This window comes from Callithrix jacchus, chromosome 8, assembly GCF_049354715.1.
Source record: "Callithrix jacchus isolate 240 chromosome 8, calJac240_pri, whole genome shotgun sequence".
In the NCBI taxonomy this organism is placed as follows: Eukaryota; Metazoa; Chordata; class Mammalia; order Primates; family Cebidae; genus Callithrix; species Callithrix jacchus.
In genome coordinates this window covers 14,468,762-14,481,666 of record NC_133509.1, presented here as the reverse complement: position 1 = coordinate 14,481,666, position 12,905 = coordinate 14,468,762, and the positions used below count along the sequence as shown (strand labels likewise).

The following is a 12,905-nucleotide window of genomic DNA, read 5'->3' as shown; positions in this document are numbered from 1 at the left end:
CCAGAGACCTAGAGGTGGTGTTTTCTGAACTGGCCCAGTGCTAGGCCGAGAGCAGGTGCTCCATACATGTGAATATTTACGTGGCTCCCATTTAATTTTGAAACATAAACCTCAAAATAAGTTAACTGAGGAGACAGTGAATAAATAACTTGCATCAAATTGCTGAATCATCATTGGTCATCCTAACTCTTGTGTTTTGAAGAAGAGACTAGCATCTAACCAAATTACAATAGAGGTTTTAAAAGTCAAAGTAATGAGTTTTTTTTTTTTAAACTATGAAACAGTAGGGCAGAAAAACAAGAAAAATAGCTTATAGACTGTAGCAGATGAAAAATAAATTTTTTCTTAGGAAGAAAATTTCTAGGTTACAAATGATAAAAGGAATCATGTTGCCAATTTCACCTTTCCTGTTGATTTCTGGCAAAGGAATACATATCACTAACTCTAATATTCAGTATTAATGGGTTTTATCATAAATCTACATATGTTCACAATTAATTGACAGGTAATTTTGGAAAGGAATTGATAAGAAGATGAAACTTTCTTTGATTGCTAGTCAGTAATCAGTCACTTTCTTGCTAAACTCATCTAGGAACTGAAAATACTGGCTACTGGGGTCTCCACCTGATAATCATGACTTCACAGCCAAACAAAGATAATCCAATCACAAGCCTTACCAGTATGCTTGGATTATCTTTGTTTACCCAAATAAGAAGGAAAAACCCATAAAGGATAATTACTTATTGTTTCATAAAATTATTAAAAATTTTTCTGGTTTATTCATGTTTTTATTTCATAAGTACTTTTTTTTAAATCTGACTACTATTTCTAAACTTTTATTACTCTTCTTGAAGACATTTTATGATTGCATTGCCATATCATGAAGACAATATACCAAGAAAAAGGCATTTGGTTCATAATCTCTTAGAAATGTTCATAAAAGCAAAATGTTCCACTGCAGGTAGAGACAGACTGAATTATAGAGTTGTTTAAAATAGAAGCCTAATACTTTCAAGTCTTTTCCAATAATGAGAATCTTTTATAAAGAGATGATTTAGTGATAGCTTATACTATATATAGAAAGGGATATAAAAAGCCAAGGAAAAAAATTAATTCGAATAAATTAGAGCAAAGTCTGCCCTCTGCTGCACTTTAGTGGTTTCCATCCAGTCAGTTTTAGTTGAAATGGCTTAGCATTAACAAATCAATCTTGAGTCATTAAATTTTTTTCGTAATGCTGAAACATCTTAGTGCCTAGATAATAGATTAAAGCAATTACGATTATTATTTTAGGACACTGTAAATTTCTAGTACTGATGTATTTTTGCTACCAAATGGCATTTATAAAATAATAATGATGCTGAAATATATATGAATCATGTAAAGTATGTCATTCCACGGAGCCAGCTAAGTTGGTCATTGATAATTTAAAATTCTTCCTTGTTTTTCTTAAATAAGGGCCAAAGCAATTATATTTTAACAAAACAAAGAAGTTCTTATTTGATAACTAATAAAAATCTAATTTGTGTGTCATCTTGAATTTTGGGCCAGTATCTCACAAACAGATTCAATGATACTGCTTAGCTTTTGCAACCTATATTCTAGAGCCTAATCTGAACCCTGGCCTTAGATAGTGTCAACCAAAGCTGTCACATTAAGGCATCCTTCTCTCTTGGCTCCAGATGGGTATGTGATTAAGAACTGACCAAACCAGTATCAGAAATTGACTTGAACAAAGATGTATCCATGACTCAATCAAGGTCTGTTTTTCTAAAAATTCCCTCCATAAGGCACTTCACATTTTCAAATAACATGATGCTCTATATTTATATAAAAACTTCTTTTAAAAATCTATCTTCATTTTCGCCTTTTTCTTCTTATGAAAACACAGTGCTTCATTTCTGATACCACCTTTCACTCATTTCCCAGATGCTTTAAGTGACAAGACTGACACGAATGTGAAATTTTGACTCCATTTACTGCAAGATTCAGTAAATAAAGATTTTGGTGTATAGGAGAGAAATGCTGATCCAAACCTGTAGCAAAGAGAATCTAGAAAACTGCCCAAGTAACTTGGTTAAAATGTCCTTTTTTAATTCAAGTTGACTTTACTACAAATCTGTTTTTTAAAATAAAACATTTAATTGCCCTGTAAGTAGATTTAAAATCTGAGCTTTTTCCTTGTAGAGGAAAAAAATAAGCAAAAACAAAACAAAAAAACATTCTATCAACATCCACTGATAAAGATTCCAGAGTCATTTGTGTACAACTATTTACTGTACCTAAGATGTCACACAGCCTCCCCAGCTGCATGTTCTGCTGTATGTCGAAATCAGCAATATGTTCTCTCACAGGCTGGGAATACCCTAAAAAGCAAACAAGTTGTCAAAACCCAGAAAGAGCAAGTCAATATAGCAAAATGGCACAAGAGAATTTCAAAATGTCACAGTCCACATTTCTAGGAAAAAATTTTCTCTGAAGCATCTTACAGAAACAATCCAATCCCGAGGAATGGGGTCCTTGTTTCTTGGGGGAATTAAACATTATTTTGGAAGATATGCTAAGCAACATACTCTGCAACAGAGAGGTTCACATTTTTCAATACCATCAAGGCTGCTAAGAATCAAAATGATAAAACATGGAGAAAATTTCTGACATGCAATATGAATGTTTAAAAGGATGTGTAAGAAAATGATGCTCAGGTTAAAAAAATATTGTTTTAGTTTCTTAATGGGCGCTTCCTATGTGGTATTTTGAAGATGTGTTCCACAATCATTCTAAAGTGACACATAGATTTCAGATAAATCCCTTGCTGTCAGAAATATGTGTTTAAATAATTCAAATACTAAAGAAATCAACATCTGCTGACAGTCAAAAGAACTTTTCACCCTCAAAGGGCAAGAAAGGCTAATGCAGTTACTTTGTCAATACTAATAAAAGTCCTGCAGTTTGCCTTTGTTTCCACTGGGAACGCAGCAGAAGGGAAAACACATATAGATGACTATTGTCCAAAAATCTCACAAACAACAGCAAAAACCCTTTCTGCTGATATTTCAGGTCATTTGAAAAGTGAATCAAAACATAAAAACCATGCGTACTCACAAGCAGGTATAATTGCTTATATGAAATTCAGCAACTGTAGGTGCAACTTTTTTTTTGCTTTATAAAATTCCTTTTCACATTTTGAAGAGATGCTTCAATGCCTCCTTGTGGTTAGTGAGCCCAAACACATGTTTCAAGTTAAACTGCTCTAGATAAAGTGATTTTATACACTACATCTTCAAGATGTGACACACATTTCCTTTTCAGCATAAGGAAAACTATAGCAATTCAGGCAATGGGGCTTCAGACCAAATGAACTTTGGTAATTGGCTCTTTGCTTTGATGTCAGTGTTTAAACACTAGACAACGTCTGGAAATTAAATGTCTTTACAATCATCTAAAAGTCTCTCTTTGCTTTGCATCTGGACTTACAAATTAAAGAGAGAGGCAGAAGGACAAATGAGCTATTTGAATCATTTTTGAAAAATTATTAATCTCTCAAATAATTTAGATAACAATTCCACATATAAAAGCTAATATAGGCAGTTACAACTCCAACGATGTCTCTATGTGTGACTACAATATTGTAACTTGGAATTTTGCATATGTATAATTTTATCTATATTCAAATAAATGTTTAGAAAGATGTATTGTGGATAACTTATATAGCAAGGCTATAGCAAAGACTATAAAAAGACAGGAAAATGCCTAAAGAATAAAGTGTGATTAAGAAAAGTGCCTGAGAGCATTCCATGACTGCATTTCCTTTCAAAAGTAAAGATAAAAGGCAGTATGTCTCATTAAGATGATGTCCAATTTAAAATATAAAGGATGTCTGATCACTTTGTTGCTGCATGTGTAGCATGTGAGTGAGTAAGTCTGTGCTCCATTCCAATGGTTGAGGTCATTTTTCCAACAAATTACTTGGGACCTTTACCACAGATCAAGAAGGCATATAAAACGTTTACATAGAACACACTCATTTTAAAGAAGCGTATGCTAATCCTGGAATATTGTTATAGAGAATCATATGCAGTTACAGATATGAAAACATCTTGTGAGCTGTAAAGTGCTGTATAAGCACAAGGTATTTTAATGTTACAAGGTATGCATGTTTCCAAAACATATAACAACAACAACAAACTCTGTGACAAGCAACAGCCACCATTCTACATGGACAAGATACAATGCAATGTAAAATGACATCAGCAGATCAGAAGTTGGAAGTCAGTATTTTTTTAAGTCAGGCTTCTTTTGTTTTGTACATCCATAAAGTGCATGTGTTGACAGGTGAAAAGATTTCATCAATGCTGGTAGCATGTATTAAACCTAACAGTGACTTAACCAGGAAATTATCAACAAGGATGTGGTTTGGGGGAGTTCAGTAGATATGCCTCGTGACAAGGAGACATTACGCTCTGGACTATAATATACAATGACATGGTTTCTTCCAGGGTCTGACTGGGAACACTGATGGAGTTCTGAGAAATCATCAACTTCAATCCTGTCATATTATAGATAAGGAAACTCAAGGTAAGTGTGTTGTCTCTTGTCCATGGTCACATAAACCTACAAATTATTATATAGTTCAGATACTACATATTAGCTCTTGTGAGAAATTTAGTTATATAAAAGACAAGACTTATCCAGGCTGAAGTGCAGGGGTGTGATCTCGGCTCACTGCAACCTCCGCCTCCCCAGTTCAAGCAATTCTCCTGCCTCAGCCTCCTGAGTAGCTGGGACTACAGGCATGTACCACCACACCTGGCTAATTTTTTTTTTTTTTTTTTTGTATTTTTAGCAGAGACAGGGTTTCACTGCCTGCCTCAGCCTCCTAAAGTGCTGGGATTACAGGTGTAAGCCACTGTGCCCAGCCAAAAACGTCCAAGTTCTAATATCCATAACCAGTGAATATATTAGGTAATATATATTAGGTTACAAAGGAGAAATCAAGTTGCAAATGGAATTAAGTTTGCTATCAACTGACCTGAAAAAAAAAGAGATTATCCCAGATTATCTGGCTGGGCCAGATGTAATTGTCAGAGTCCTTAAGAGTGGGAGAGGGCTGCAGAAGAGAAGAGTTGCTAGGTCTCTACTGAGGCAATAAGGTCCTACTCATCATGGGGGTACGCCTAACCACCCTTTCTACAGTTCTTAGTCTCCCTTCACTGTTCTCTTGCACCCTTTCTTCACCACCTAGTTCTCATTTTGTCATTACCTACTTCTTGGCTTGCTTGCTTACTTTATTGTCCATCTCTTCTTTCACCTGCACCGCTCTAGCTCCTGTAACCAGACTATTAGCTATGTTACAGCAGGTACTTGTGAAATCTCCAGTTGAATAATGAATGAGGAGAGATCCAAAATGGCTGATTACCAGCAGCTCAGGATTGTAGCTCCCACCGAAAGCGCAGAGAACGAGAGGACACCACACTTTCAGATGAATTTTTGTTCCTCAAGGACCAGGAGATTCCTAGCGGAGGAGCCCCACGGGTCGCCAGTGCGACTCTTGTGGCCGGCGTGGTGATTTTGCCAGCGCCCCTCCATGGCAGTTCTTGGTGCAGAGTAAATGGGACGGGGTCCCCTTTCAGTCGACATTTGCAGCTCCGGGAAGGCAGAGTCGCCTATTCAGCTGATTGAAAAAGGGACCCTGTTTAATAAATGATGTTGGGAAAACTGGCTAGCCATGTGCAGAAAGCAGAAACTGGACCCCTTTCTGACACCTTACACTAAAATTAACTCCAGATGGATTAAAGACTAAACATAAGACCTAACACCATAAAAACCCTAGAGGAAAATCTAAGCAAAACCATTCAGGACATAGGCATAGGCAAGGACTTCATGACCAAAACACCAAAAGCATTGGCAACAAAAGCCAAAATAGACAAATGGGACCTAATCAAACTCCACAGCTTCTGCACGGCAAAAGAAACAGTCATTAGAGTGAATCGGCAACCAACAGAATGAGAAAAAATTTTTGCAGTTTACCCATCTGACAAAGGGCTGATATCCAGAATTTACAAAGATACAAAAAATCTATTTACAAAATAGATTTACAAGAAAAAAACAAACAAGCCCATTCAAAAGTGGGCAAAGGATATGAACAGACACTTTACAAAAGAAGACACACATGAGGACAACAAACATATGAAAAAATGCTCATCATCACTGGTCATTAGAGAAATGCAAATCGAAACTACATTGAGATACCATCTCACACCAGTTAGAATGACGATCATTAAAAAATCTGGAGACAACAGATGCTGGAGAGAATGTGGAGAAATAGGAACACTTTTACACTGCTGGTGGGAGTGTAAATTAGTTCAACCATTGTGGAAGACAGTGTGGCGATTCCTCAAGGACCTAGAAATAGAAATTCCATTTGATCCAGCAATCCCGTTACTGGGTATATATCTAAAGGATTATAAATCGTTCTACCATAAGGACACATGCACACTAATGTTCATTGCAGCACTGTTTACAATAGCAAAGACCTGGAACCAACCCAAATGCCCATCGGTGATAGACTGGACAGGAAAAATGTGGCACATATACACCATGGAATATTATGCAGCCATCAAAAACGATGAGTTCGTGTCCTTTGTAGGGATGTGGATGAACCTAGAGATCATCATTCTCAGCAAACTGACACAAGAACAGAAAATGTAATACTGCATGTTCTCACTCATAGGCGGGTGTTGAATAATGAGAACACATGGACACAGGGAGGGGAGCACTACACACTGGGGTCTGTTGGGAGGAATAGGGGAGGGACAGCGGGGGGTGGGGAGTTGGGGAGAGATAGCATGGGGAGAAATGTCAGATATAGGTGAAGGGGAGGAAGGCAGCAAATCACACTGCCACGTGTGTACCTATGCAACTACCTTGCATGTTCTTCACATGCACCCCAAAACCTAAAATGCAATAAAAAAAAAAGGGACTCAAGAGGGAAGCCAGACTGGAGATTCCTGGACAGAAAAGCACCATCAATCTTAACACCGCTGTTTTAGCTGGTGCAGTGGGTTGCTCAGATTCCGGTGCTGGGAATCAACAAGTTGAACGTCCACTCAGAGATCTAATTTGAAAGTCGGTAATTACAAAGACAACAGGTGGATAAATTTACAATGATGGGAAGAAACCAGCGTAAAAAGGCTGAGAATACCCAAAATCAGAATGCCTCTTCCTCTACAGGGGATCACAGTTCCTCATCAACAAAGGAACAGGGCCTGATGGAGAATGAGTGCCTTCCATTAACAGATTAGGCTTCAGAAGGTGGACAATAAGAAACTTCTCTGAATTAAAAGAACATGTTCTAGCCCAATGTAAAGAAACTAAGAACCTTGAAAAAGGGTTTGATGAAATCCTAATGAGAATAGACAATTTAGAGGGGAATATAAGTGAAATAATGGAACTGAAGAATACAATAGGAGAACTCCGCGAAGTATGCACAGGTTTAACAGTTGAATTGATCAAGCAGAAGAAAGGATATCAGAGGTCAAAGAGCAACTTAATGAAATGAAACGAGAAGACAAGATTAGAGAAGAAAGAGTAAAAAGGAATGAGCAAAGTCTCCAAGAAATATGGGACTATGTGAAAAGACCTAATTTACGTTTGATAGGTGTACCTGAATGTCATGAAGAGAATGAATCCAAGCTGGAAAATATTCTTCAGGATATTATTCAGGAAAACTTTCCTAACCTAGTAATGCAGGACAATACTCAACTCCAAGAGAACACTACAAAGATATTCCTCAAGTAGAGCAACCCCAAAAAACATAATTGCTAGATTCACCAGGGTTGAAATAAAGGAGAAAATTCTAAGGGCAGCTAGAGAGAAAGGTCAGGTTACCCATAAAGGGAAGCCTATCAGACTCACAGCAGATCTCTCAGCAGAAACCCTACAAATTAGAAGAGAGTGGGGGGTCAATATTCAATATTCTCAAAGAAAAGAATTTTCAACCCAGAATCTCATATCCAGCCAAACTAGGCTTCATAAATGAAGGAAAAATGAAAATTTTCACGAACAAGCAAGCATTCAGATTTCATCACCACCAGGCCTGCTTTACAAGAGCTTCTGAAAGAAACACTATACACAGAAAGGAACAACCAGTATCAGTCATCCCAAAAACTTACCAAAAGGTAAACAGTATTTCCATAATGAAGAATCTATATCAACTAATGGGTAAAATAGCCAGCTAGCATTAAATGACAATATTAAACTCACAAATATCAATATTAATCCTAAACTTAAATGGATTAAATGCCCCAAAGATACAGATAGGCAAATTGAATAAAAAGTCAAAACCCATCAGTATGCTGTATCCAGATCCATCTCATAAGCAAGGACACACAAAGACTCAAAACAAAGGGTTGATGGAAGACTTATCAATCAAATGGAGAGAAAAACAAACAAACTGAGTTGTAACTTTTGTCTCTGACAAGATAGACTTTAATAGTAACAAAGACTATAAGAAACGAAGGACAAAAGGATCAATGCAACAACAGGAGTCAATGATCATAAATATATATGCACCCAATATAGGAACACCTAGATACATAAGACAAGTTCTTAATGACTTATAAAGAGACTTGGACTCCCGCACAATAATGGCAGGAGACTTTGACACCACATTGTTAATATTCAATGGATCAATGAGATAGAAAACTAACAGGGATATCTATGATTTGAACTCAGACCTGGAACAAGTAAACTCAGTGAATATTTACAGAATTCTTCATCTCAGGTCTACAGAACATACATTTTTCTCAGTATCACATAATACCTATTTTGAAAGTGACGACATAATTGGAAGTAAATCACTCTTCAGCATTTGCATAGCATTTCACAGACTTGAATGAAATACTGGTTGGTTATTATTTTCTTCCCTTATTCCTTTCTGTCTCTGCTGCTAAGCACAATTATCGGCATAAAAGAGGTTTTTAATACCTATTTTTAGATTGCATTCCAGCCTGGGCAATAGAACAAGACTCCTGTTCTCTCTCCCCCTTTCTCTTTCTCTTTCTTTAAAAAAAAAATAATAATAATAATGAATGAAACATGTATGAAGTCCCTACTCAAAAAATCTTTTTCTTTTTCTTTTTTCTACAGGGTCTCACTCTGTTGCCCAGGCTGGAGTGCACTGGTGTGATCTCAGCTCACTGCAGCCTCAACCTCCTGGGCTCAAGTGATCCTCTCACATCAGCCTCCCAAGTAGATGCAACTACTGGTACATACCACCTGCACCTGGCTAACTTTTGTAATTTTTGTAAAGACAGTGTTTCACCATGTTGCCCAGAATGATCTCAAATTCCTGGGCTAAATTGATCCTCCCACCTTAGCCTCCCAAAGCGCTGGTACTACAGGGGTGAGCCACCATGCCTGGCCTGTCTTTAAATTCTTAGCCCTTTCTCCTGTGTGTTCTCATCACCACCCCCTTCTTTCAACTTTTCTAAAACTGGGTTCTCTGAGCTGGAGAACTTCTGGGGAATTCAAAAAGTAAGTGGGATGTGTAGCTTTCTCAAGGTCCTCATTAGCACAGAATAATACAACACTAGCAGAAAGAGGCACTCTCTCTTCCTCATCACTATAGAAAGGAACACAGCCTCTTTTCTTATGGCTATTCTCATTTCCTGCAAAATACTCCTACTTTGATAGAGAGTTCCATCTTTTCTCACATAAAGTAGTTGTGAAATATTATTGTTTCTACATCAAAGAAGGTTACCTGAGAGCTGCCTCTCTGAAGTTATCAACTACTACTTCTGGTCCTCCATTGAACCAAGGTTGCTCATCAAGGGTTACTGGCAATAATTTCTCCTCCTCACTTCTAGCTTCACTAAGTTTCCCAGTCCCTTTCTGCATGAACATCTGTCTATCAGATGATACTAATTGCCTCTTTGCATCCAGCAATCTAGCCCTGCTGGGATTGGTTTTTCTTTCACAGTAGCCACAGAAACCCAAGAACATGAGCAAGGCCACGCTGAGTGACTAAGCCCCCTCGCCACTGGTGCATGCCTCTGTGACAGGCCCCTGTTGTTGCAGCAGACCACACATTCTTGAATATCAACTCCTTACCCTGTGGTTGACTCCTAGTTTCTTTTGTCTCCCGAGTCCTATTGTTTACAATGGTACTCACAGCAGAGAAGAGGTTAACAACGGACTCCTGATTACCAAGTACTGGTTGTTCATCTGATCACCCTAGCCTGGGGTGGTAGTCATTCCTGCCTCAGTTTGATGATCTGGAGCAGTCATTCTCAACCTTTTCCTCATTTTGAAACTCATGATCAGTGATGTTCAATGCATCACATCCTCCCCGTGGCATACTCAAGCTTACTCCAGCCCTTTCTCTTCTACTCAAGAAAGCACACTGGATGCAAGCTGAGGAACAGTGACATTGATACAGAGATAATCTGGGATTGCTCCAATTCATAAAAAAATTTTGGTATCCTAATGGTAGAAAAATAAGACGACACATTATATACTCACAAATGATTGCACATCAGCATCTTGTCATAATAAAGAACTGTGATCTAGATAGACACTGTGGTTGTAGCCAGGTTTTAATTACTTATGCAAGTGTGAAAGCACAAGACACTAGATGGTGGGATCCCAAAAGATGTCAAGAGACAACTCTATCTGGGTTATTTACATAGTATATCCATTGCCAGTTAGATTAAAATAAAACTGATAGTTGTTTTTTTGGGGCTATTCAAGGGGATTAGGGAATTTTGTTATAAGGATGTAGAAAACATAGAAATACATTTGTTGAGTTTTGAAAACATCCTCAAACCAAATGGGCCAAATGGATTCCCCTTCAAAAAAGTAAGGAAGTTCCCTTGTTTAAACTTATGTCAATGATTAGCATAGCACTGCATGCAACTAAAGCCAGTGGTATGAGTCCATTTCACACTGCTATAAAGAACTACCTGAGACTGGGTAATTTATGAAGAAAAAAGGTTGAACTGACTCACAGTTCCACATGGCTGGGAAGGCTTCAGAAGACTTACAATCACGGTGGAAGGTGAAGGGGAAACAAAGGCCTTCTGCACATGGTGGCAGGAGAGAGAGCGAGCGAGGCGGAAAGTCCCACACTTTAAAACCATCGGCTCTTGTGAGAACTCACTCACTATCACAAAAAAAGCAAGGGGGAAACGTGCCCTGTGATCCAATCATCTCCCACCAGGCTTCTCCTCCAACACATGAGGATTACAATTCAAGATATTTGGGTAGGGACACAGAACCAAACCATATCACCAGTGATTCTCAAATTGTGATCTGGGGACCCTGGGGGATACTGAGAACCTTTCAGGGGGTCTGCAAGGTCAAAACTATTTTCAAAATTATACTAAGATGTTCTTTGCCTTTTTCAATCTTGTTCTCTTATAAGTTACAAAAGCAAAAAGTTTATTAATATGACTGTAGAATCCACATTGCAACTATCACTTAGAATTACCATTGTTGAGTTTATATAAAGGCAAAGAAGAATATACGAGACTATCTGAAAAGGCTATGAAACATACAAAATATTCTTCCATTTTCCAAACCCTTATCTGTGTATGGCTGGATTTTCTTCATGTGCTTCAATCAAAACAACATATTACGACTGACTGAATACAGAAGGAGATATGAGAGTCCAACCATGTTCTATTAATTTTTCGGACCTGTCAGACAATCCTACTCTTCTATATTTTTTTTTTAGAAAATAATTGTGTTTCAAAAATACATTATTTAGGTTAGTGTTGGCAGTGGGCTATTATTTTTAAAATGTTAATAAATATTTTTAAAGTTACTCCTAATACAGCTAATAATGATAGATATAACCCACTTAAACCAATGTTCTTTAGAGTCTTCAATAATCATAGGTGTAAAGGGGTCCTGAGAATCACTGAACAAAGCCTTTTAATATTTTTTGTGAGAATAAAGGATTTTATCCTTCATGTTTTTTTAAATTTATTTTTATTTTTTGAGATGAAGTCTCACTCTGTCACCCAGGCTGGAGTGCAGTGGCATGATCTTGGCTCACTGCAACCTCCGCCTCCCAGGTTCAAGTGATTCTCCAGCCTCAGCCTCCCGAGTAGCTGTGACTACAGGCACGTGCTACCACGCCTGGCTACTTTTTTGTATTTTTAGTGGAGATGGGGTTTCACTGTGTTAGCAGGATGGTCTCGATCTCCTGACCTCATGAGCTGCCCGCCTTGGCCTCCCAAAGTGCTGGAATTACAGGCATGAGCCACCGTGCCCAGCCTATCTTTCATAGTTTTATCTTGGTATATGCAAAATTCTTCTTACAGCATATCTCAATATTAATAGATCTCATGAAAAGCCTATGAGCTGGAGTCACCTGATACCCAGGTCAATGCTGTTTCTGTATTTCATGGTACAACATCATATAGCTCAAGACCAATTGGGTAATTTCATATTACAAGATCACGGGACCAACTCTGATTTAACCAGCATGAACATTTCGATTACATGGGTGGATACAAATATGTGTTAATTTGGGCTATAAAACATTTGTAAAGTTTAAGTGTACTTTGTTCCTGATCCTGAAAAATCTGGATATTTGTGGGAAACGCTGTTTGGAAAGTCTTGGCAGCACATCTATACCAAGGATCTAGTATGGCAACAACATAACTAAACTATGGATTCTATACTACTTGCCAAAATATATGTTGAAGACGGAAAAGATTTTATTGGAAGTCTAGATTTTCTAGCCTGAGGTGGAAGGAACAGAGTCTATCTTGTCTTTGAGCTGTCAAAAGTAGAAAGCAGCATTGAACTGGGTATCAGGTGACTCCAGCTCAAAGCAGAGAAAGTAGAAAGGTGCCAATGTGAGTGGAGGCACCGTACAAGTGTGATTGCAGATCTAA

The 12,905-nt window shown here is 37.8% G+C and overlaps 1 protein-coding gene across 13 annotated transcripts in view; it reads right to left on the bottom strand.

Moving 5' to 3' along the window:
- The window catches only part of IQCH (IQ motif containing H), a 293,872-nt gene that overhangs the window by 122,893 nt on the left and 158,074 nt on the right, over positions 1–12,905 (bottom strand). For all 13 annotated transcript variants that reach the window (XR_013520764.1, XR_013520762.1, XR_008474182.2 and 10 more), the window contains one exon: positions 2,283–2,366. Coding sequence is in view for 4 of the 13 variants with exons in the window: in XM_035258984.3 (XP_035114875.2) it covers positions 2,283–2,366 (84 nt within the window). In the remaining 9 variants the exon portion in view is untranslated. The remainder of the gene's footprint in view (positions 1–2,282; positions 2,367–12,905) is intronic.